The sequence below is a fragment of the Cygnus olor genome, chromosome 10 (genome assembly GCF_009769625.2).
Source record: "Cygnus olor isolate bCygOlo1 chromosome 10, bCygOlo1.pri.v2, whole genome shotgun sequence".
In the NCBI taxonomy this organism is placed as follows: Eukaryota; Metazoa; Chordata; class Aves; order Anseriformes; family Anatidae; genus Cygnus; species Cygnus olor.
In genome coordinates this window covers 10,532,486-10,558,720 of record NC_049178.1, presented here as the reverse complement: position 1 = coordinate 10,558,720, position 26,235 = coordinate 10,532,486, and the positions used below count along the sequence as shown (strand labels likewise).

The 26,235-nt window shown below is 38.6% G+C and overlaps 1 protein-coding gene across 1 annotated transcript in view; it reads left to right on the top strand.

Annotated features, from left to right (window-relative positions):
* Positions 1–26,235, top strand: part of EEFSEC (eukaryotic elongation factor, selenocysteine-tRNA specific) — a 123,878-nt gene that overhangs the window by 52,828 nt on the left and 44,815 nt on the right. The window contains exon 5 of the mRNA XM_040568841.1: positions 15,916–16,554. Within this exon, the coding sequence (XP_040424775.1) occupies positions 15,916–16,554 (639 nt within the window). The remainder of the gene's footprint in view (positions 1–15,915; positions 16,555–26,235) is intronic.

Sequence of the window (26,235 nt, the reverse complement as noted above, 5' to 3'; positions counted from 1 at the left end):
TCATTTGCCGTGAGGAGATCTCGGTTCCTCTAAATCAGGCTGCTTTTGCTTAATGATGAATTTAGTTTAACTGTTAAAAAATAGTTTAACTGTTAAAAATGTCTATGAAGTACTGAAACTGTTTTTATATTTATGCCGTTTAAATGGTTCTGTATTTGATACTTTTTGAAGCACTCCCCACCCCCTGAGTTAAAATTGAATCTGACTTATAGGATCTGACTTCTACCTTCTATATTTACAGAGCACATTCAATCTATTTCTTGTACTCTTTTTTTTGTGTGTGTGGAAATTCTATCTAGTTTGAGTCTGTAACATGCTGATAATGATCAGAATTCTGCAATAATGAAAAATACATCAGTGCTGCAACAGGCAAGTATTGGGGCTTTTGAAGCTTCAGAGCAATTTTTTATCATATTTTTATTCGTAAATACAACAGGCTTTAGTTTCTGTGAAGTGGGCGGCTCAAAGAAAATAGGAGAAGCTGAAATCACCACAGGCAGGCGTTGAGCAAGTGTTTCCAGTGAGCCCTCACAAGGGTAGTGGTATGGATCTTTATTCGTTTTATTAGTCTGCTCGGAATCTCACTTCTCAGATTTGGACTCGGTTGCTGGGTGATTCTGTCACAAACATCCAGATACATACCTGTTGCTTAAAACCAATTGCAGCCAGTCTTCCAAAGAACATTTGTTTACCTCTTGTGCATCCCAGGCTCACTCAGTACCTTCTCAGAGATGGTTCATTGTTGCTTCTAGATCTTTAACAGATAAAAATACCAGACCAAACACTTGGATTGTCTAGTTACACCTTTAGAACCAGACTTAGGAGAATGTGGAAGACATAAATATTTTGAAAATATGAACGTTTTCAGACTCATCAATTATTTTTAATATTAAAAGTCAGCAGATGGAGCCAAAGGCTTGTAGAAAAATTACTTGTTCTGATATATATTAAACCACAAAGCCCACGAAGTTTAATAATGCTTCTGCTTAAACTGTAACAGCAAAAATATTTGCTGCTAAACTTCATCATAGTAGTATCCCATTTTCATAGCCTTGTCTCTGTGCAGAGTGGGAGACATCTCACCCCTTCAAATACTAGGGAATGTGATGAGACTGAAGAGAGTCAAGTTTCGGAACCTGATTTTCTTTGTAGAGTTACGTCTGTGTAAGGTTTTCTGCAGCATTGTTCACCAGTTAATCAGAAAAATGATATTATATTTTGTCAATATTTTTACTTCTCCTCTGAGCACAGTAATTGGAATCCACTATTGAGGGTTAGACTGGAATTCATTACAACCTCGTTTTCATTATTGCGCAGTTGGTAAGGTACTGAGGTTTCATGTTTTTCCTCTGAAGCAACTGAAATAAGCCTTTGCCTTTAGATAACATGTCAGACTTGATATTCTAATAGGCTAACCCTATGCTTTTGGTAAATGTTAACATCCTTTTGGGGTTTTAAATAGTATCTTTAGAAAAATAAGGGGTTGAAATATTTTCCAAACAGTGTGTAATTTATCCCACTTCAATAAAATAAAAAGCCAAAGGCAGTAAGTGGTACCTACCTTTTTCAAGAAAAGGGCAGAAAAAACTGATGCAGTTATGAAAGGATATCCAAAGGGGATGCAAGAAACAATGACACTGACTGAACAGAATATTCCAGTGGCTCAGTGTTGTTTTACTTTTTAGTAAAAATGGAAAAATGATAATTTTTAGTGACTAATGGCAGCAGTTTCATCAACCTATTAAATTTCATTTCTAGAATTCTTTGTATCCCCAATCCGTTCTTTTGAAAGATTATGAAGTGTACAAATGCTATGCAGAATATAGAGTAAATGGCAATGTAAAAATATGCTTAAGTACTCTATGTACTTTTTTTTTATTATATTCATTTGCTGATCCTTGAAGCTAGGTCTCTAGTTTGGAGTAAGCAGTGACTTTGGAATCTTGGCTTATTCATAGCATCATAAAATATTGGCCAAGATAACAAAGCTCACCTGTGCTTAAATTATGCTTCTCCTACTCCTCCTGTTGAGACAGAGGCATGAAACTTAAACTGGTTGTACCCACTTGCTGACTTAATTGTCAAATCAATGTTGGCTATAATAGCAGGAGTTCCTAGCATTGACGTTTTTCTTTTGAATGATGTGATCAGTTCTTAGTTTCAGATTTGATCCTGCCTGTCCGTTTTTTTCAGAGATGTCGACGTATGTAGTGTGTGTATGGGGTTGTTCTTGGGCATTCCTCAAACATTTTAAATTGAAATAGTGCATGCAATTACGACGTATGTAATACGTCAAGAGGAAAAGCAACGATGCAGTTTTGCAGTACTTAGGAATTATAATTCCAAAGTTTGGGATGATGTGAGCTGTGAGAGCTAGTAACTACAGTGGGGGAAAAACTGCAGATGAGGAGATGTGATTATGGAGGAATAATTGTAAATATCTGGAGTTTTTAAAACTACACTGGCAAAAAAAAAAAATATAGTGAATAAGGAACAAAATTGAACTAGTGGATGGGCCAGATAAGCTTTCTTTGGACTGGATCCAGTTGTCTCAAAGAATTTCTTGTGGCCTGCACATTTTGGATCATACATAATTTCAGCTTTAATTTAAAAAGAAAAGGTTCGTGCTTTCAAGACCCAGGGAGTGACAGTTGCAGCCTTACAGCCCTAGCTCTACAGACGGACGTGCGAAATCTTCTATCTTGGAATGTTCGTTTTGAAGCCTGGTTGTGGAGCTTTGAAATGTCATTGGCCATTTCACTTAAGGTTGTCTTAGCAGGGCGTGGAACAGATGTGAAACCCAAAGGAGAGGAAGAGAGGTTTTGCAAGGGAAGAAGTCTAGCAAGAAGAGGTGTGCATAGATAGAAAACAGAAACAAAACGCAATAAAAGCTGGTTTTGGTGTGCCACAATACTGTATAAAGTGCTAAAAGGTTTTCTTTCATCTATGAAATACCTCTACATGCCACTATTAACAGTTCCCTCTTTCATAGGCTTTGATTTGCCCTCTTTGCTCTTACCAAACTTCTTTGACAATCTGCCCTCAGGTATTTCTGCGTGATGTCTATGGGGCCATCTTCTCTGTTACCTGTGCATGTTGCCGCCTCAGGGAGCCTATTTTTCAGGTCACTTCGTGGTCCGCATTTAGCTTCTTTTTGAAAGACCCATAATGGATTAAAATAACGTATAAATTTGCAGCTGTTTTCTTTCTCCTGACTGATGACTATTTCCTTATCACTGATATGTAAGCTTCCAGAGTAGATATTTTCTTTTCTTTTTTTTTTTTTTTAACTATTCTGACAGGGTGAACCTATGAAACAAATTAATAAAAGCAACAACAACAAAAAAATCCTTTTTTGTTCATAGTTAATGCTGAGTGTTTTGGTAAACACGACATTATCCAGGAGAATCCTGTTTTATGATACCTCTGTGCCTCGGTGGTATCGCACATCTCTGCGCCAAGTGCTTGTTTCCCCTCTGGGTCACAGCACGTTTCCTGTGCCCAGGTTTGTTACAGGCACTGGCCAGCGTTGTTTTCCACTACCAAGTATGCTTGCTTTTGAAAAAAGAAAGTAATTTGCACAGGTATTCAGAAACAGCAAAATACTTTGGTGTTAGTTTTGACTTGTTTGTATCTTGAAGGTTTAAAAATCATGTCAGTAGGGCTGCTGCTGCAAAAATGGCTGTGTGTGTGTAAAACGTAGACGTATTTGTTCACCTGAAAGCAGCTGAAAGGCTTATGTAAGTAGAAAGCGTGTTTAAAAGGTAATAGTTTGGAGTTCTATTATTTGAATACAGCTCCAGGCTGTTGTTGTCAGAATATACTAAGTATGCTTTACAGTACGTATCAGGACTACTTCTATACTCCAACCGAGGTTTTTTCAAGTTGGACAGCTCTCCTACAGGAAGTTAACAAATCCTTGCGAGGCAAAGAAGTCACAACTCTACGTCTATTGTAAATGCTTGTCGTATCAGAGGTGAGGGACCCTTTTCAGGAGTTAATCAAAAAGATCTATGCAAACAAGCAAAAGGATTTTTGTCCTCAGTTACAGAGCCTGACATTGTTCGGTGAACCTTCGTGATCTCATAGGCTACTGCGTGCTCTCGTGTGCCAGACCCCTCTTAATAAAAACGTGGGGCACTGGCTACGCAAATTCATAGCAGCTGTCACAGCTGGGCTGTGGTGAAGTTTGGTCAAGACCCTTTGAACTTTTTATTTCAAGCTAATCCCATTTAGTGTGATCAATATACAGACCTCCAGCTCCTAGGTCTGTTAATTAGGTGTCAAGTGTTGGGTTGGCTGGTGTCAGGCTGTAAAATACAAACACAGAAGAGACGATCAGTAGGGAAGTGAAGTGTTTATTGTCTAAGAGTCATTGGTCCTGAAAAGTTGCCTTCCTAGTCTGAGATGTCTTTAGGGATCTTTAGAGTCTTTTGCTTTTCTCAGATAAATGGATAATTAAGCATTTTACCAAAAATATAGTGGTGTTGGGTGTTATTTAAAAAAATAAATAAATAAAAAAATCCAATTCTAATAATTGTGCAGTAAAAAGATCCAATTCTAATAAAGTGGATGTTAGGATAGGAAAAATGAAAGGGGAGGTAAAGGACTTCTTTTTTTTGCCTGCTAATAAAAATACTTAATTGCTCTGGTAACTATTTGCTTTGAGTTGTTTAAGGTGGGAGTCCTTTCTTCTTTTGCGTAGGTACATCTAAAATGAAGCTTCTCTCAAGACTTTACCAGTACTTATTTTAACTCGTGCTTTGTGGCATTCAGGGAATAAACAGGATAACTTAGATCTTCATTTCCCCACCTCAAAGCGTCTTGGGAGTTTTTTGAACTCCCCCATCTTTTGCTCTCCTTCGTTCAGGGAAGGGTAAATATGTAGAATGATATTTCAGCTTTTGTACATTTTTGGGTTCCTTTATTTCTGTCTTCCAGTGACAGAAAGTACTGGGGAGTTGTGAGCAGTTTGTTTCATCTCCTTTGAAGAAAAACTTAAATTTATATTCCCAGATCAGACCTTACCTATAACTCATGCAACTCATCCTGTTAACTGTTTTAATATATAGCACCACTATTTCATTAAACAACATCCAGGAATAATTAGTTCAGCAACGATGCCTCGGAACAAAAGCCCTTGATTTCGTTTAACTTTATAAGTTGGTCTCTTTTGATCTGCAAGAACACATCTGGGGCCTTTAAGAAGGCAGAAAGAAAAATATTAAATGTTTAGTAAGGACATTGGTAAAGGTTTCAAAGCACAGTAACCCTTTGGTACCAGGATGTAGCTCAGAGGTTAAAAAAAAGTGTGAATTTCTTATTTCTAAAGATATCACGTGGAACATCTACGTGGTAGATGCTGGCTTGGCTAGAAAATGACCAATATATTTTGACTTTATTTCCAATGTCATAAGATAATCTCTTCATTCCTTTCCTCCCCCTGCCGCCTTTTTACCCCTCCATTTTTCTGCCCTTCTGTCCTCTTTTTTTCCCTTAACTGCATATGAATGGATTCATCAGAACCACTACTGTAAACCCGACTTCTTATACCTTGTATCTGTGTGTTAGGATTTGCTTTTGCTATATCAAACTTTGCACTGTACTACTTTGTTCCTTTAATACTTTAGTATTATTTGCTGAGATGGTAAGGATAAAATCTGTTTGTTCTTTACTTGACTCAACTGCTCAGATTTTGAAAATATACAATAGAGAGGATATAAATTTACTTGTCTAATTTTAATCACTATTACTGACTGACTTGGATTAAAAATTGCTTTCCAGTCCAACTCTTTAAAATTTACCACCAAAAATTCCTATCTCAAGGAAAAACTATAAAGATTTTGTTTACCAATCATTTTTAATTTCATAAACTAAAAAGGATTATTTGCAAAAAACACGTGTATGAATAACAATTAATCCTTTTTTCCTCTCATAGCAGAGGTAGCCTTTGTTTTGTTTGTAACTAGTACAAGGAATTCACTAGCAATAGTACCATGTCATTTGATTTGTACTGATGTACGTGCTTGTGTTGCTTGTTGCTGCATTGCACTAGAGTGCTGTTGTGTTTATATTCCAAGTATTTCACAGAAAATGTACAAATCATAACAGTTAATGTTAACATTTGCCACAGCTAATGAAGCCTACTGGATCTCTTAGTAATTACTCATCACTTTTGTTACGTTTTGCGTAGATCACATCTTCTATTAATGAGCTTATGTTAGAGGAGGGACAGGAGAATTTTGTTCACGAGAAAGGACTTTGCTCTGTTTTTTCTCACTTGACCTGTCAAAATAGAAGTGAAAAGACCTGAAAATATTATTTTTCATTACAGGTTTTATTTTTAAATGCAGCTTTATGTTCACTCTGTGTTTATTTTCTTTAGTGAGCCTTTAACTCCAAGGTTATGACCTAATAATGACCTCCTCTTTCCACTCGCAATTGCTTTTGACCTACTCCATTAAGTAAAAAGAAATAACCTAACAGAAGGGTAACCAGATCACTGCTACCACACCAAGGAAACAGGCAGGCTTTGGGATGCTCTTCTTTAATCTCTCTATCCACAGAGCCTTCATTTTAATTTGCAAAATTGAACCCAGATCGAGAGCAGTAAAGCCTGAATACGGTAAATATTCATGCCTCAGTGATCTAGAGTGGCTCCATTACATTTCAGAGATTGGGAGAATTACCTTTTGGATTATGTATATTCATGGGCTGATTTTTATTTGAGATATAATATTACTCACATTGGGCTACATGTTGCACATTCTACCAAAACCAGCCTTCTCACAAAGCTCCAAATGTTCCTTACATGTAAAAGTTTTACTTGTTTAGCCTATAGTTTCCCCCTTTTATGCTTTTCAAAGACTGGTAGTAAACAAATTTCTTTTAAAGAAGAAGGGAAAAAATCCCAGTAGAAGTTCTTCTATAAAACCTTCAACCCTGTGTTTACTGTGATATATTCTTTTGCATGTGACTTTGAAGTCTTCAGATAAAAGTATTATTATTGTTCTAAACCTAAATCTATTTGGAGGGGAAAAAAAAAATTCAGTTCATTTTGTTGCAAGAAAATTCCAGACAGTCTTTCTTTAACCTATCATTTTGCACTGGTTTTGAGTTTTTCTTGGATTTTTTTCTTTGAAAAATATTTATTGAAATATATTTTGATAAGTTACAGAAATTTTAATTGGTATGTAAATTTTAAGCTTATTCCATGCCATAGTTTTACGGTGGCTCTGATGTTCTCTGTCTAGATACTTAATGGCTAAATTCATTAGCATTATGTATGCTTTTAAAATGCATACTTTGCTGTTTGAGTGACAGACAGCACGAGCAGTACCCCTTGCACTTAAGGTTACTTGACATCTTAAGACTTCATTTTTGGATACAGGAAAACTTGGAGAGGTCTTATATCCTTTTATCTCAAAATGACTATTAGGTGTCTGGCTTCTGCTACTTACAGCCCTGTGTGTTCAATGTGAATGGCTGTTAGGCTCTTTGGGCCCAAGGAATAAAAGAGGTCTGCCTTTCGTTCTTCCCTTTCCTCTCTGGTGGAGTGAACAGGGTACGGCAATAGATTGACCCAGATCTAGAGGAAGCAATACAGAGAGAAAATAAAGGCACCGTGGGTCTTGGTGCCCCAGAGCAGAGCAAGTACCGAGGTCAGGCTGCCTGCGATTTGCTGTTACCTCTGCAAAGTTGTACATGGCATCATCGTTGCTTAACGAAACTTCTGGTGTTTCCCTTCTGTGAATCCCAGATAAAGGAGCAGATCTAAGGGATGAACTGAGAAGAACATGAAAGTGCTGAGAAATTCTGCAAGGGTTGATCGTGCTTGACCAGCCTGATTTTTTTTCTGCGACAAAGTTTAGACATGGGAAGAGGCGTGACTTTGGGAGGGCTTTTGATACGGAAGCTGTGGAGCTATGGGTTGGGTTTGGGGGTTTTAGCTGAAGTGCTTGGGGTGATTGTGAGCTTTGCTCCCACTGAGTAAAATTGCAATGAAATGATTAAACACTCCGAAAAATCAGTGTTTCACTTTCAAAAAACAGACACTGAGGTATTTCTTGAAGTTGGATCTTACCAAATTATGCAGCCAAACTTCCTATCTGTGGCAGTGAGGAGTAATACCATGTTACATCACAAGGGTGACAAATTCACTGAACTTTACCAAATAACTAAAAATTCCTAAAAATTAGTATACATGCACTACGGTGTGGATTTGATGGTTTACAGTAACGAACAAATTCCCCAGTTCAGTCAGAGGACAAGAAGTAGAAGATAGTTTTTTTGTTCAGTGAGGTTTGTTCAGCCTGTGCGTTGGATGGATCAGGCTCTGCTAAAAAAGTTTGAGATTGTGTACTTAAAGATTACAGGAGAGTGTCTAGGCACAAAAGGTCACTTAACATTATGTGTCAAACCTTAATCTTAACACTTGCTAATTTTTGATTTGTGGTTGTATGCATGAATATAACATGCATGTAATTTAAATTAAAATTATAACATTAAAGCAGAGCAGCATGAGAGTAAGATCATTGACCTGCTTCTTTATTTACTGGGTGCATAGACGTATTGTAGATGCTGTGAAAGGAATTAAGCTAAGGGGATTTTCATATCCTCTTTTATATTGCTTTATTCCAATGCTGCAGTACAGGCTACTCAGGCTGTGGTGTTATTTTAACAGGAGGAGGAGGAGTAGATTAAATAAAATCTGATAGCATGTGTGTGGCATTACATAAGTACCAGAGCGGTCATATAGTGATGCACTTAAAAGCTTCAGTTAAAAATTTAGGTAAAGGAACCATTCTATGTGAGGTATATAGCTTGTGGAAGAAAATATATTCCTTTTCTGTCTGGAAACAAAGTGAGGCTGTGGTCAAATAGCAGATCCTAGAAATGTTCAAGATATTTTAGAAACCTGTCACAGCATCTTGGTGACATAAGCAAACTTCTAACTATTTCTCTTTGAGGCTTTTCCTGTTTGTTGTTGGTCCTAGCTGCCCTTGGGATGTTGACTCAGAAGAGATGACTTTCCACACCTTAAGCATTGGGCAAAGTTTCTGTTGTGCAGTTTCTGTTCAATGATGTGTTGTTATTCCTATTTCGTGCTTTTCTGAAGTCCTGGTTGAAGATTTGTGGAACTCCTGTTGTGAGATGTAGCATCACAGAATCATAGAATGGCTTAGGTTGGAAGGGACCTTAAAGACCATCTCGTTCCAACCCTCTGCTGTGGGCAGGGATGTCACCCACTAGATCCAGGGCCTTGTCCAACGTGGTCCTGAACACCTCCAGGGATGGGGCAGCCACAGCTTCTATGGGCAACCTGTTCCAGGCTCAGAATGTTAAGATATTCCATATTGTAGCTTTTCAAATAAACATTTTTGTGGTGGAGGGTATGGATGGAGTAGGGCAAGAGCCTTGACTGATGATTTCTGAATTCTCATTGTTGTTGTCTTGTATGTTCACAGCCTAGATGTCCTTTTGAAACTTCTTGAGCAGAGTGGTTTGTCTTCACTAAAACACTGCTTACTCTTCTATAGGACTTTGCTTGTAAATGGTCTTCCTTATTTTATGTAGTAATAAATTTAGTATGCTTCATACTTACAATAATAAAATAGTCTTTTAAAAACTAAGAACAATCCTATGTCTGAATTAGAGTTTTTCTTAGTTTCAGTACACGGGCTTAGACAGGGATTGGCTGAAAACAAAGTTCTGGTAGCCTTTAGGACAGGTGGGCTCTGTTTTTGACAGTGCAGGGTGATGTCCTGTGACCACAAAGAGATGACTCTGGGAGCAGAAAGGTGAGTGTCTTATTCTTTAGTTGGAGTTGCAGTAGGGAGGAAGGCAGTCCTTGCTTTCAAAAGCAGCAAATATAGGATGCATTGTGGTGGTGCAGCTGGGCTTTGGGTTCACTGCTTCTCTTCAGGTGCAAGCAGGCACTTCTACTGGATGATATGAAGGTGTTGTCTCTTGTTTTTAGCACCTTATTCAGATGCAAGGTCTCTTTATACCTCTTGAGGTATTACTTTATTTTCTTCACTCTGATTTGAGGCAGCCTTACTCTTGGATTTCTGATTCTGTACCTCAGGACTGAATCTGTTCATCATTTGAGTTCCTTTCCCCTTTCAGCCATAAGTTTCAAGATGCAGATCTTAGCAGTTAGACTCTTAGACGTGACCTTTGTTTTAAACTGGTTGGAGTTGTCTGCTTTTGAAGTGGGGTCCGTTTTTGTAATACGTGTGTAATACTCCTATACATGCTGGATTTATAATCCAGTCTTTTTCTCTATTAGATTATCAATGCTAATTATTGTAACTTTGCACTTTCTCATCAGTATTATGTGGTAGTACAGTTGCTGTATCTTTCATATCAGAAAGATGCACTTGTAGCATTGGGAGAGGCAGCAGGGTGGCTAGGTTCTTATCTAAAGAAGCTATGAGCAATGGCATATGGCTGATAACTTAATGGAACTTGGATAAATAGCGGAAAAGAAGCTCTGACATATCAGGGGAAAAAAGTCACTAATGATCTTTTTTCTGTATCCTGTTTTCTATTAGTCTATACTAAACTGCTTGGAAAATCTTGGTGAGCTTTTGCTTTGGTCTTCAAATAACAGGTTCTCTTATACTGAACACATTTGTTTATCTCAAGGGCTGAACTGTTTGGGTACTTTCGATTTCTGTTTTGCATGTTTTTTTTTAGTATTCATTTCAAGACAAACTTTCTTCTCACCATTTTTACAGACCTTTACATAATGCTTTAGGAACATTATTGTGATTATACAAATTTAAAAACAACAACAACAAAACCAAACCAGTAAACTAAATCCTGTTGCACATGTAAGATTTCAACACTTGGTTCTTGATTTATATGATGATATAATCGATTCCTTCATTCCATTATTAGCAAGCAAAAGGAATGGATTTATTTGCAAAGTTGGTAGCATGTTTTACAATGGTATCCAAATTTTCCATGTTTACCTGCATGTAAAACATCTGGCATTTTAAAGTTACACTCAACATCGTTTACTTTCTTCTTGTTTCTAAATGCCTGACTCCCAGAAAGAGTAAAATAAGTCTCTATTGAGTGGATTGTTAGAATGGTCCTTGCTCTATTTTCGTAGATGAGGTGGTGGTTTTACAGAGAATGTTTTGAGAACAGTAATTGAGTGCTTGAAATAAATGCAAAGAAAAGCTGGAGATATTGGTCAGAATTGATTTCAGTTATGAGTTCCTATTGCTCAGGTCAGAATGCTCCTGAGTAAGTATTTAACTTCAGTCTGTTGGTAGGTGGGTGCATTGAGCGATCTAGCCCTAACTCCCTACTTGCAGTTTCTCTTGCTGTAAAGCAAGAGAAAATGTGGAAGTTTAGGATTTTGTTACAACTTGTGGATGTACCTTACATAGAGAAACTAGATATGCGTAAGAGAAATAAATCTAATCCTCAGGGCCAGTTGCATCCTTCTCAGTGTTTCCACGTTTGTATTTTAAAGGCCAGACAAAACAAAGATGAACTTTGGTTGTATACTTCAGTGTCTTGAAAGAAAAAAAGTACTCCAAGCTATGGACGAATGTCTTTGTCAGTTATGTTCAGAGAGGAATCGAGTAAAATACTGTAGTGATGTTCGTGGTCTGCTCAGAAAACAGGAAGTTAGTGATTTAGAGCTACTTTGGCTCGTGTTATTTGATCCAGTGGGTGCTTATCAGCTCACTGATTCACTTTTCTGCTGGTCCTGTCTGACCTTTTGAAGATGCAATTCCAACTCAGCTCTTCTGTGATCTAATTCCCCTCTCCCCAGTCACCTAGGCATTGCATAGCATTGTTTTGCCTAGATTCTAATTCCTCCATGCATTATACTCTTGGAACAGAGGTTATGGTCAGTTAAGATACTGTGCTGTATGGTCCTTTTACAGTAGATTCTAGTACTGAGAATGTGTAGGAAATAAAGGAGTTGAACGTGTTCTTACAATTCTCTTTTCCTTCTGACCTCTGATGTGTCTATAGGAACTTCAGACACAAGAGCAGATACCATTGAATATAAGGGGAAAGACTGTTTGCATTTAACAACGAATATAGATGGGATGATTAAATAGTATACAAGGTACTAGATATAGGTCATTACGAAGTGCTGATTTTCAGTAGGTTGAGTAATGCAGTACCTTTCCCTTTGCATGTCAGAGGACAGCCAGAGCTGTCTGAAAACCAGACCCAGCTACAAAGAAACAAGGTGGGGGTGAAAGTTCTGGGTGAGCCCAGCAAAGGTGGGGAAGCTTGCTTCCCATGTTGAGGGCAGCACGGATAATCTGTTTGGGATGAGGCAGGAAAGCTTTGCTTTATGTTCTTCTGCAAATTCTCAGTGATTTTTAACTAGGATGCTGTTCTCTGAAAGAGATCCTGAAAGAGAATTGCTCAGGATTCATGACTTTTTTCCTGAACTTGTGTTGAAGACTTGTGACAGGGCTGTCAGCAAATGTATTAAGGGGAACCATACTGTTAAGTCTCATACAACACTGGAAAATACTCCTGTGTTGGTAGTCCACTGCAAAGGTTCTTCTACATGTAGGAATTGCAGCAAATGTTTGTCATGGAAAATGTTATTCAATAAATATATCTTCCTTTTAATGTAGTTCAACGGTGCGAAATATCAAAGAAGGCAGCCCATATTCTGATACAAGCCAGCATTCTATGCCATAGTTGAGAACTGTGAATGTTATTGAAAAGGTTTAATCACGTGAAATGAATATTCTAGAAGTACTTATTAATTCTTTCTGATCGTTATTTATAAGCTGCATGTCAAATGCATCTATCCTAATCATTTGAGTTAATTTAGGGAGAATATTTTAACTAGCTAAGTGTTAAAATGTTTCTAAAAATACTATAAACCCAGAAGATTCATAATAAAATAAAAGCCTTTGTGTCTGCATAGATCACTTGTGCATGTTTCAGTTCCTTTAAGAGGTATAGAAGATGCTGTAGTTCTTGTCGGTTTATTGTTGACTCAGTGCATGGTTGTAGAAGACTTAATTATCATGTATTACATCATAGTCTTTCAAAATAATCTGATACTTTTCATATGGCGATTTCAATTCTGTAGTACTTGCTCCTTTCTGTGAAACATATTTACAAAAGCTTTTTTTAAACAAGTCCTTAACCATTATTTGTAGTATCACCAGTGCTGCAACTGTTGCAGTGATTGAAACTAGAGAGGGAGAGGCAGGTTACAGTGAAAGAAAGGTGAAAGGGTTTGATTCAATTTCTGATACTTCCAGACTTCAAAACTACAAGCTTGTAGGTGAACAGAACAGTAGAGGTGAAAACTATGAAGTTGTTTCTTTCCTGCCCATCTAGAGAGGTAGTACTCTCTCAGGTGTTTTTCCAGAGGAATAATGAATATATATTTGAATATAAAAATGTTGAACTAAAATTCTAATAAATATTTAAAATGGCCTCTAAATTATGTTTTGACATTAGTTAAGATCACACCAAAGTATTTTGGTCCAGGGTTTCTTCTTGTACATACACCTACCTCATGATCTCTCCATTCTCATAATGTCTTTTGGATACCTGGAGAATACACAGGCATCGATGTGATGCTTGATCTGAAAAGTGCTACAATAATTAGCTTGTCATAGTTTGGAAAAGGGTGGATGTATCTTTTGATTGTGGTTAGCAGCTAGAGATGCAGGGAGCCCAAACAGTCTTTGTAGGAGCCATTGTTATCTGTATAATTACACTTTCAAGAAAAAATGTAGAATTTTTGTTCTTTTCCAGAAGATGTGTATCTGGTAGATTTTTTTTTTCCTTTTTCAAAGGACCTTTTTGTATATTTCCTGTGATTTTGTCCTGGCTTATTTGGAGAGCTTTTATATTTCAGCTACTAAAGGTTTTTGTTCAGCTAAAAAAGCTTTTCACCTAATTTATTTTGATCTAAGTTCCTACAATTTGTTCTCCTATGAGTCCTTCTCTGTCTTCTTTTCTACAGTCTTCTCTTAGTATTGCTTATGTTGGTGGTGTTGAGAAGACACACAAAGATTTGTATGGGGTCAAGTATTACGCCCTTCAAATAGAGTTGGCAGGCTTTGTAGAAAAGGAAAAGGTGAATAAACACTTTATTTCCACTTACACATTGCATCCAAGATGCAGGAGAAAAAGCAGAGATTTTCAATGCTATCCTGCAAGTAGATAATTCTGGGATTAATAAAGTTAACTTCTCTAGACTGCTCTGAGTAGTCTAACCTAAATGATGTGCTCTAAGTTGTGTGACATACTGAGAATGAACCCCAGATCTGCCGAGTCTGATTGTAACGCGCTTGATTTGGGATTCTCTTCATCGCTGCTTGTGCATTTTGAGTTCTTACTTCCAGGAATAGAAGATATGATAGGCAAGGATTAGAAGATGGGTTGCTAAAGTATATGCAGTGGTGGAGGATTAATTTGAGAATAGTTGCAGCTGAGTAAGACATAATAATGGCATGAATGCTGAAAATTGCACAGTAGCATTTGGCATGAACCTTTTCTTAGTACCAATTCCACAGCTATCAAAAAGCGAAGAGAGCAGAAAAGAAAGTGATACAGAGAGTGGAGGTCTGCTACTGATTTTGTTCTGTGCACATTCCACAGTATAATCCATTGTATGTTGATAAAAACATACTCAAGAAATGATCTCTAGAAAAGCGCTTTCCCATGGAGCATTTGGTTCTTGGATCTGAATTTTGAGGTTTCAGCCTTTCAAAAATGTTGTGTGTAAGTTTTCTGTACTGAGGACTCTTGTCCAAGTACTTAATATTTATTTAGGAGAGGTATTTTTATTGCCAAAGATGTCATTTCAGTATTAAAATCTTGGTATCTAATGTAAGGATTTCAGGCAGAGTGGTCAACTCTCCAACGCCCGTTAGTATGAATGCAACAGGTGGTAACATAAACATATTATCAGAAAAAACTTTTGGTTACACGCAAACCTGAAAAATCTTATTGAAAGATGGTTTACAGAACTGAAAGAAAAGCCAAAATGAAACCTTGTTAAACTAAATTGGCTTGGTCTGATCAAGCAGAGCCAAGACTGATCTTTAAAAGCTTATTTCACTCTTCTGCTGAAGAACTCCTTCGAATAAGTAATAGAATGGGGCAACCTTATTAGATTTTAATACAGACATATTTTAATAGATTTTAATTTGTGACCAGTGCTCTACTTTTCGTGTGATAATCATAACAGGTGGAACCCCCAGATTTTAATGGTGGTGATGCTAGCCTTGTTTATAAGCATACAAATATTTGCAGTAAAAGACTTTGAAGATTTTTTTTTCTTTTGTAATATGTAGAATGGAATAGGCTATGCAATCTTAGTTTTTTGTATTATCAATTAATTTGATGTGATAGTTTACAAGATTGCATTGTGCTTGGTGTTGTACAAATGCACTATAAGGAAAGCAATTTTGTTCTGAGCACTTCACAGTTGAGTTTAACCAAGTCAAAAAAGTGAATGAAAAAAATAATGGAAGCGGGTAGAAAAGCAGTGAGGCAGGTGCATGGATGGATGTTGTACTACTACATTTCTGCTGGTACAGGTGCTTGGGAGAGAGTACATTGAATAAGCTATTCCATGGTGTGGGTATATCTGATACCTGATTTGTAGACAGTAGGAAGTTATTGCAGTAGAGATGGAGCAAATATCGACATAATTCTGGCCATTGTAATGCTACAGTTTCGTGAACAGAAATAGAACAAGGTAAGACGCAAACCTGTGCTAATTTTAAATGATAGCATCACGTTCTTAGCCTCTTCACTTTCTGATTTCTGAATTGTGCACCCTTCTAGAACATCAGCCTCCTTAGAAGTGAGAAGGGTGTGACATGGCTTTATGCTTGTGATGTGCTTGTGTGCAATTAATTTTTTTCTTTCTTGCTCTTTCATCAATAGGTGACAAAGAAAGTCAAGTCTATGCAGATGTTCCACACTCCTGTGACGTATGCTATGCAGGGTGACAGAGTAGGCATCTGTGTGACCCAGTTTGATCCCAAACTACTGGAACGAGGGCTGATTTGCACCCCAGAATCACTTCACACCATCCATGCTGCAATAATTTCGCTGAAGAAAATCCAGTATTTTCGAGGAGCTCTTCAGACCAAGGCTAAATTCCATATCACCGTTGGTCATGAAACAGTCATGGGAAGAGTGATGTTTTTCAGTCCAGCTCCTGCTGACTTCAATGAAGAAATTCAAGAGAATGTTTTTGATTTTGAAAAAGATTATCTTTATCAAGAGGAATATTTGTCCAAGGACTCGAAATCTTCAGAGGAGAACAAAGAAAATGACCAATCAGAAGTCCAGCTACCAAGACAACAGTGGGCTTTGCTAGAGTTTGAAAAACCTGTCACCTGCCCTAAACTGTGCCTTGTGATCGGCTCCAAGCTGGATACAGATATTCATGCAAACACCTGCAGATTGGCATTCCATGGGGTACTGCTCCAAGGCATGGAAGACAAGAACTACGTAGAGACTTTCCTTCCAAAGCTGAAAGTGTACAAGCTGAAGCACAAAGAAGGACAAGTGGAAAGGGTAAGCTGTTCTTTTGATGCTATACATGGGAGAGGGGAAATCTTTGTTCTGTTTGAGTTACATATATTGGTGTGCAACAGAATTTCACTGCTGTATTCCAGAGTCTTTATATATGTTTTCTTATGTTTGTATACTTAATGTATTATATGTTTCCTGTTTGCAAAGAGTCAGAGATGATTGCTTAAGAGTGACAAGTTTATTTAGGTCAATACAGTGTTAAGTAACTCGATACTGTTTTTTCATTGATCCTTTTGATGGTCTAGCCATTGTGTTCCTGCAAACTAGCCTTGTTTGTGTGCCTTCCTAAGTGGGTCATCTGTTCTTTTCAACATAACATGTATAACAGTTGACAAAACTTCCAGCTTTCTACTGATGTGTTTAACAGTCTGCAGTACATTAAAATCTAAAGATGTATGTCTTTAGATAGAGATGTGTAATATATAAATTTAATTGCTTACCCCTAAATGTGCATAGTTGAAAATTTTAGCAAGTGTTTACTTGATAAGTTGGTGTGCTAGGTGCTTTATGAACATCTGGGTAAAGAACTATTAATTTTTATTTTCCTAATCCAAAAGTTGGTTTATTTGAACAAAACATTTAGCATTCTTGCTGCTACTTCTCAGAATTCCATTGAAGCTGTTTTGAGTACTGAATAAGGTCTCTCCTTACTTTATGACAGGAGACTAAACACTCATCAACGTAGCTCACTATGTTTGCAATTTATAGTGTAGGCTTCTTGAATACTTAGATGTTTGTTTTACTAACTTAATAGTAAAAAATAAATGAAGTTCCTTCCAAGGGCATGATTTTGCATTAGTGAGATTCCTTTTCTAAATGCCTCACTATATTAATGAAATAGGCAATTCATATTTCTGCCCCGTTCTCTCAGAGGCTTCTGTGTTGGTTTTGCTTTTCCAGAGTTTCTCCTTTGTGTTTCCACTAATGACTTTAGAGGCTATTCTTTGCAAAGGAGCTAGAGAACTTTGTGGTGTTGTTTGGTGGTTGGTTTTATGCCAATTTTGTCAGTAGGAAGGTAGTTAACAAGAGGGTATCTAACTTTCTGAAAAACTTACCTTTAAGATGGGTCAGCAGTCACTCTTCAAAACTGTTAGAAGGTATCTCGTGATTTTCCTTTGTTAGAAATGGTCAGCTACCTTTCTTTTTGCCTGATGGTGATGTTGAACGAAAATATGGAGTCCAAAGTAGTCTGTGTTCTAAGCTGCAGAGAAGGTTAGACCAAAAGTGAATGTCTGGATACCAATTCTGCTCATTTTCATTTTTTTACGTTGTATTCTTCTGATGCTCTAATACTATCTGAACTCATGAAACGTTTGCCATTACCTCCACTAAAAATTTACTTGCTTGCGCGTGGCCCATGCTGTTAAAATCCAGAGATGCCTGGCTTACTAAGTCCTTTTGTTTCTCTGTGGCTGTTAGGAATATGAATGAGAACAAAAGGTTTTGTGACCCCCAGAGATGTGTGGTGTTTGATTTTTTTTTGTTTAACTGAAATGAACTGGTCTCAGCTTCTCTCTTTATTTTTGCTCCAATGCATGGCACTTGCATATGGGTGTTGAAAACCTGCAGAGTGCCAAGTGTGAGAATGTAAATTGTCTGACTGAAGTAACTGACTGCAGAGAGCCTTGGCCATATTTTTTTTAATTTTTTAGTGCTATTTTTAAGTGCTTTGCTGGTTTACTTGTTCTGCTATTGATTTTACTGTGTAAATAACAGAATAACATTAATCATATTATTCATATTTGAATTTCTTGTACAGAAAATCACCAATGAATGTAGGTTATTTAATATCTGGCCAGTGCACTAATTTACTAGGCTTATACGTCAGTGAACTGTTCAGATATAAACTCCAAGCTGGAGAGTTTGTTAACCCTCCTTCAAATGTCACAGTGTGACCTGTATATGGGCCTTGATCACAGTCTGTATGAATAGTAATTGGCCCTGTAAATGAACAGTTGCCACTGAACCATCAGCCTATCTACGGATTAGGCTTGTCCTCAGGTTCTGGCTCCTGCAGTACTGCAGATGCTCCGAGTTGGTGTTTTCCCTGATGCCTGCCAGAAGGACAGCGGAGCAAACGCTGCCGTAGCAAAAGCTCCTGCTGTGAAGTCAGAGGGGCATGCAGGGACTCGGGAGGGCTGGTGGGAAGAGGACTGGTGCCAGTTAGAGGCCTGCTGGGGAAGTACGTAAGGCATTTGTCGAGGTAGCTACTACCAAGTCTGTGCTTTCGCAGAGCAGAGAGCAGCAGGAACAATTGGGTGGTACAGCGACTTTTTTTAGTACACAAAGTCACTAGCTAATAGAAAATCTGAATCAGCTGGACCCACCCTGCTGCTGATGGATGGCTGGAGATTAGGATCGCTGAATTTAGGGTGTCTATTCTTGGCACCGGTACAGGAAAATTTCATTCTCTCTGTTGAGCAAGGAAGCTCCCCCCACCTCACCTTCCCTGGGGAGGCATTAAAAATAAATAAAAAATCTGAATTACCTTCATGAGAAGTGAACTTTTCTTCCAGAGAATACTGCTGGGGAAAATCGGCTTCAGAGCTTCCTGAGAGGCTGGGAGAGAGGAGGCCGGGTGCGTAACGTCTGCCTGCCCTGCTGCGGCAGAGTTGGGCTGTAGCCGGCTGAAGTGCTGCAGCCCATCAGCTGGGGGCTCTCCCAAGCCCCCGCTTGCCACTAGAATTAAAATAAATTCCCTGCAGTTTAACCACTGGTTTGCCCAGGAGAAATCAGGCGTTTATGGTTTGGCTTTTTGTTTCTGTTGGGATTAATTTCAGAGCACTGAGGGAACAGTAAGAATTGTGAATTCATCAAGTTTCAGCATCACGGTGCTTTTTGTGTCTCCTGTGCACAGCACCCCCCTGGATTTTAAGGTTTATTTTCTTAATAAAAGATGGATATTTATTTCCAAAGGTGTTTTTTTGGCTCTCTAAGAGCAACGTTGACACTTCTGTTGTTTCAAATGGAAATCAAATCCGTGAACTAGATAAACACCATATTTTTTAAAAGTCCAAATCATACATAAACTAGCCAATGGCCTTGAATTAGTACATTTTATTGGAAACTTATGCATAAGCTCCCTGGATTTTCTTACCTGCTCCACTGATGGCAAATGTTCTACAAAAATTAAAGTGCCCTTCCACTTTTGCGCTGCTCCCTTTCCTTTTGGTATCTTGCCTCTCTAATACTGAGACTGAGTGGAGCGCTGGGAAAGAAAGTGTGACAGCCCACAGGGATCTTGAAATTTACCTCTTCGCAGTGTATCCTTGAGCCCTCTCTCGTGTTCTTGTTCATTTATGCACTAGCTGAAGGGTTGTTTTTTTTTTTTTAGGTATTTTACTGTAGTATCTCAGAAATTTGGCTTCAAAATATTTATTGTCTTAGCGTTGTCTGAGGCCCTGCATGGTGTAGAAACCATGCTCTAACCAAGATGGTAAATTTTTGGGGTCTGCACCCATGCTGGAATTGCATTTTGGTTATGAAGGAGTCATGCAATTCAAACTAGGGTTATGATTGTGCTTGGTGCAATTAAACTGTTGCAGAAATGTGTGGATGGTTGTGTTTTGCTTTAATACAGATTTGTTTTGGGGTCAGAGTAAATCTTTAGGGATTAGCATTAAGGAAAATCAGAAGAGGGCCTTTGCAAAGGTTCGTATTTGCTTAACTTGATTTTAAAATTATATGAAACACTAGTCCAGTTTGCTCATGCAGAGAGGACTTGAGAGGGAAGAAGTACAGGGAAGGAAGTTTCTGTCAAGAGTGCTTTCTTGCGTGGTTATGTGCAGGCAGGCTGTGGCCCTCTGGGTACTTTCTTTTGCAAAACCTTGGCTGCCTGACAAATGTACTTTAAATAGGAAAAAGTGCTAGGCTGGCAACAAGTGGCTTGTACTGATTTAAAAAAAAAAAAAAAGTAAAAGCAGAGCTGGGAGCGCTATTGTGAACACCAGCGTCGCTTTAAGGATAGTGATGTGGGAGTCTTGGTGAAAAAAAGCAGCAAATGAGATTCTGTGAAGAACGTTTGTCCCTTGGAATGGTGGTCATGAGGGTGGGCTTGCAAAGCTGTAGCAGGTCAGCAGCCCCTGGAGTCAGACAAGCAAATTATGAAGATAAACAGTGTCTGTTGTCCTTGGTCGTGTGCCTCTGGAGACAGGCTGCTCACATACCCTGCTCAGTTCTGCAGGGGAAAGAGACTTGTGTTAATCCTAACCATCTCTGAAATATCTTCCTCTGATTTCTTTTTTCCTACCTCAAAGCAGCATCACAGCTTAATTCCAGTGTGACTCACGAAGCAGTTACTTAGTTCCTGGGATAAATCCTTTATGTTTATCATATTATTTGCTCTCTGACTTCCATGGACATGCAGGTTGAATGCAGTGAATTTCAACTGAAAGGTGAACTGTACAAGTGCATCATGCTTTCCTGCATGACTCAGATATTCTGCCTGTTTTGAGAAGTGTTTGCACAAGCAGGATTTATCTTAGAATGGTTGTCGCAGGGTCCCATTGTTAAGGATGCTCGTAAATCAGTAGTTCTTGGGGAGAGACAAAAAGAGAAGGAAAACTCTGCCTTGTTTGCAGAGCACAAGCTGCACCTTACGCACTTTCAAGCTTGTTAAGTGAAAATAAATGCAGACCTCAATTGTGATTTTTTCCCATTTTAAGCATAACAATGTTTTTTTTCTACGAGAATGGGCTTGTCCTTCCTAAAGATAATTTTTTTCTATATTCATCTGACATTAAGAAGAATGAATTCTCTGTGTACTTCAGTGTTTTTATGTATTTTCTTCACTATTTGCCTTGCTTTTAGGCTGTGCTTACTTGATGGTAATCAAGTTGCACTTCGTTTCTTCAGCAGTTTCCTTTCATGTGTCATGGCCATGGGGCTGTCCTAGTTCTTATTCACAGCCACACTGTTCCTGAGTTCTGTGGGTTGCTGGACAGTGAATTTTCTCATTTTCTTCTCATGGGGACTGGGGCCATCGTGTAGCTAGCATGCTCAATTTCCAGAGGATCACTTATTGCCTAATAACAAGGTGTTACTGATTGTTTGAATATTGGTGTGATCTGAGTGTCCCCAAGGAGAAAAGTATTGTTGCAAGAGTGAGATGTGAAAGCAGGATAAGTTATCAAGATTTTTATCAGAGAGGCAGAGCATCTGAGTGGAAGATAAAAAGCTTATCTTTCAGCATCTTTTCAGTGTTGTTTTTTTTCCTCTCACAGTAGGATAACCAGAGTTGTGTCAGAGCAAATGCATTTCTTGAGTGGTCAAATGCAAGATCTTTGTCACCACCACTTAACAGATCCTTCTGGCCTTCCTGAAGAGGGGATAAGATGGTGGACATGAGTAATAGTAAGCAGCTGCAGGAAATCTGTGAGGAAAATATTATTTAAATATGTTGACTACAAGCCTATGGTATACCCAAACTATGCTTTAGCGAGTTGGTGTTTCTGAGCAGGCATTTTGAAGTGAAGTGGTTGCGAAAATGGCATATAAAAACTTTAATAGTTATCAGCCATATTTTCTTACGGCTCCGTACGGCTTTTTTATGACTGAAAATACCAACATATAATTTACAGAGTGCATGTCAAGTTCATAATAGCTCAACCGCACACTAAACCAAACTGCTGAAGGAGGAAAAATGGACTTGGCCATGAATGAAGGGGGTACATCCAACATGGTTCACGTGAGGCATGAGGCCTAGCTTTAGGGAAGGTCGCCTTTGCTTGGGGATAGAGAAGATTTCTGAGGAGAGGGTCACGTGAGAGCAATTTTGGTATATTTTTCACTGAATTCTTTCCAGATATTAGTAATACCGGAATTTGTTTCATAGAGTTGTGCCCATGCACTGTATGTAAACTATTTGTCGTGGAAATGCTGTTCCTTGCATTTTCTGTTGCATGGTTGTGGTGCTGCTACAAACAGGAAGTAAATTTTATCTGCTTAGGTAGTTGGATTCTTCCATCCAGCTTCTGGATAGGGGACATTTCGTTGGCTTACTGGGGCTAAAGCTTTGCTATTTACTTATAGCTGCACTGTAGCTCCAGCAGGATAGTAAGTAAAACACTGCATCAGTCAGGCAACGACAGACACTTTGTGCCACAAGATCTGGGTGACTGACATGGTGTGCAAAGTCATGTAGGCACAGGCAGGCAGGGCCTAAGACCAGGCCGATCAGTGAAAACTAAAGGAGTGCTGCCTGCAGGCACTGGCAGTGACCTGGGCTGTCCACAGAACCTCTGTGACTGTGGCTGGGAGAAGTGGTGGATGTCACTCCATCTACTGTAAACATGCAGACGCCACAATTAATATTTTTCCTGCTTTGAAGTCTGAACATGAGTTTGTTTGGTTCTGCTTGGCTGCTGATGGTATGCTAAATACAGTAATAATACAGAGATGAAGGCAATCAGGTGAATAAAAGCGCACAGCACATTCACTAGTTAAAATGCACTGTAAAATAGGAATATAAAAGATGCATTTATTTATTGGCTCTTGTTCTGTTTCTGAGTAAAAGGTTTTGTGAAGGAAGCTTAGTGGGGGAAGGGAGGGCTGTATGCTCATTAAACAGAAATACCATTTTTGTTAAACAGCACTAAGAAGAGTGCTGATTTTTACTGACTGACACAACACATGGATTAACAGAGTTTAATAAATTTGTCAAAAAAGTGTGCCAGCTAAGTCACAGAATGTGCTTACTCATATGAAAAGTGTGATATTTTGTTCACTCACCAACAAAAGAATGGCATGTTCCACATGACTGGGTAGTAGAATTTTGCAAGGTTTGAGTAACACCTATGGTTATTATTTATATTATTAAATTTAAAATGCAGACATGCTTTTGGGTCTTACAAGTGTATGGACAGCTGGTCTTGATTTTTCTGAGGTTGTGTAAGAGTCACCTGTGGGGGAATCGGTTTGTCAGTAAGGCAACCAATACACCATTTTATTTATTGGATACAAAAATAAATTAAGAATGTTACTTAGGTTGCAAAATCAAGTACTTGAAAGTTAGGAAATACCAGATTTACAGTTGCCTATGCAACATTAATTCTGTTCCCCTGTGCCTCTGCTCTGTGCACTTAATAAGGCAGGGTTCCTGTGAAATTTTTTTGGATGTGGTCATGTAAAGACTATATCATGGGGCATATCAAAGAGGGACAGGAATAAGGTTGTATGGACATCTGGCATTTCTTAACTTCTTAAGTGCTCAATTCTGCAACTTAAATAACTTAGGTTTTATATAAATGTAATTTCCTAGGCATTTTTAAAGTACAAAGGTAAAGTGAAACTAAAAACACATATTACTGAACCGTAACCGTCCCTCTACTGTATGCCTTCACTAGGATTTGAATTACAAATGTTCACCAGCATAGCACAGATTTGTATGGCTGGATATCGTGAGCTGTGTTAACCAGGCATCGGAAGGAAGCTGCTGTCCAAGAGAGATGACGGGCTGCTGGACTTGGGGCAGAGGGTCCAGAGGGTGGAGCTGCAGAACATCAGGGGAGGGGACAGACTTGGGGGGTTTGTATGTCCGTTTGGAGTCTTCAGAGCAGGATATGAGTCTGTTGAGTTGGCCCTCTCCTCTCTATCACTGTTAATTGCTCTGGGCGACCCTTTGCTGGCCTGTCTTCATTCCCTGATTAATTTTCTGTGAGGATTTTGTAAGCCTCTGTTCTTTGTTTTTCTCTGACCTCCCCAAGTTACATCTGGGCAGTTTCCTGTAGAAACAAATTACTATCACTGTGCTTGTTAACTTACTGCTACGCACTCATTAGGCACTGTCCAAAATGAACTTTGTCTTGTCTCACTGATGTTTCCTTATGACTGTTTAAAACCTCAGAGCCTGAGGTTGCCATATTAAAATACTTCAAAGCGGTTGAAGAAAATGTTTGAGTGTTCTTCAGTTGTGGAGATACAACCAGAGTCTTTGTGGTTGATCAGAACCATGGCCTGGGAGCCCTCTCCAATTTGGCAGTCTTCTCTGCATCCTTCCATCACGGCCAGGTTGAATTTTAAAAGCTATGCGGCAGCTGGTGTTGATGTCTCCAGGCATGTATGGGGTACAAACAGAGCAGTAACATCCTCATATACCTTTACAGTGCATGTTTCCTTCACCTCTTTTTAAATTCAGTCAGGTCTGGTACGCAGCTGTTACTCCCTTATGGGCAGACTCAATAATAAAGACTCCTCTTCCACTACTGTACTGGTTTTAACTAGGTTGTAGTGATGGCAGAATGCTCAGGGAAGGGAAGGTTGTTTATGGCCACCTGTCAGAAATTCCCAAATGCAATTGCACCTTTACAGGGAAAGAAGGCAAAAGGCAAAGAAAGGAAGAGGTTTCTTTGATGCAAGAAATGTGGCTGGGGAGAGATGTGGCCATCTGAAAGCCAAAGTCAGTGGATATGTGGAGGTGTCCTTGTGCTGGGTTCTTGCTCTATTAGAAAAGCAGTAATGAGACATGAAGTACAGAAGGAGATGAACTTTTCTTCTCATCTGTCCTCGATGGATCTTCGAAGGCAGAAATTTCGTCTGTTTGCTTGGAAGATGATGAGAAGGTCTTTAGAGCCCAGCACGCAACTAAAAGCTTCTAGTGCTGGAGGGAATTCCAGGAAGAAAAGCCTCTAATACTTTTAGGTTGATGTAAGCTCTTAAGGAAAAGATGTAGCTGACCAAATTTTTCTTTGTACCAAGTCCTTCACCTGTAGGTCTTGGTAATAAACCAAAAACTAGAACAGTCTTTGGAGAATCAAACTGCAAACCCCATTGTCAATGAAATCCTGTCAGTTTCTTTCTATTTTGCCCTTCTGTGGCCTCATGTACAGCCATTTCCTAAATGCACAAACCCTTTTTAAGAAAAGAGTAGGAATTTGCGGCCTCCAAAATATTCCCATTTCTGACAGAAATGGAAACTGTTCTGAAACTTTTTCTGGAAACAAATGAGCTGTTACTGATCATGATGAAGATGTCTCAAGTGTACTTTGTCTAAAGTACAGTAAGGCAATAAAAATACTTGGTATTTTCAGATTTAGTCTTATATTCTTTTTGTTCCTTCCCCCCTCCTGTTTTCTGCTTTGATTTCAATGGATAATTTTGTTTACTGAAGATACTCCTCAGACATGTTTATCACTTTTAAAAATCTTTTTTGCTAATTGAAAACCATCCATAAGTTGAATCAGAAAAGGTTGCTCTTTTCTGTCTTTCTAGCATTCAATATTTATATTTTATTACCTTTTAATATAAGTTAGTATTCTACTTTCTCTGAAATCTTATTTCCTATCTCACTGTAGCACTGGTTTGTTTGATCTGCAGTTGCGTGCTTCAGTTCTGATCCTCATATTTCTTTCCAAAGTAGTGTTAAGATATGAAGTTATCTGCCCTCAGAATGCATGTGACAGATTGTTTGAGGGTGTTCAGATGACAGTATTTTCTAAGCTTTCTTAAAAATGAGGGTGGTTTAACAGGGTAGGTGGCATAGCTTGTTATTCCTGCTCAAAGGGAAATCCCATAGTTCTTCCTTGGCGTTACACTATGGTTTGCACTGGGTGCCAGCGCATGTAACTGCGGTTTTGCGAGCAATGTGCTGTAGCAATATGCTGTATACTAAGCACTGCTGAGTTGGAGAGTGTGAGGAGCTTTATATTCTTCTGTGAACTTTTTGGT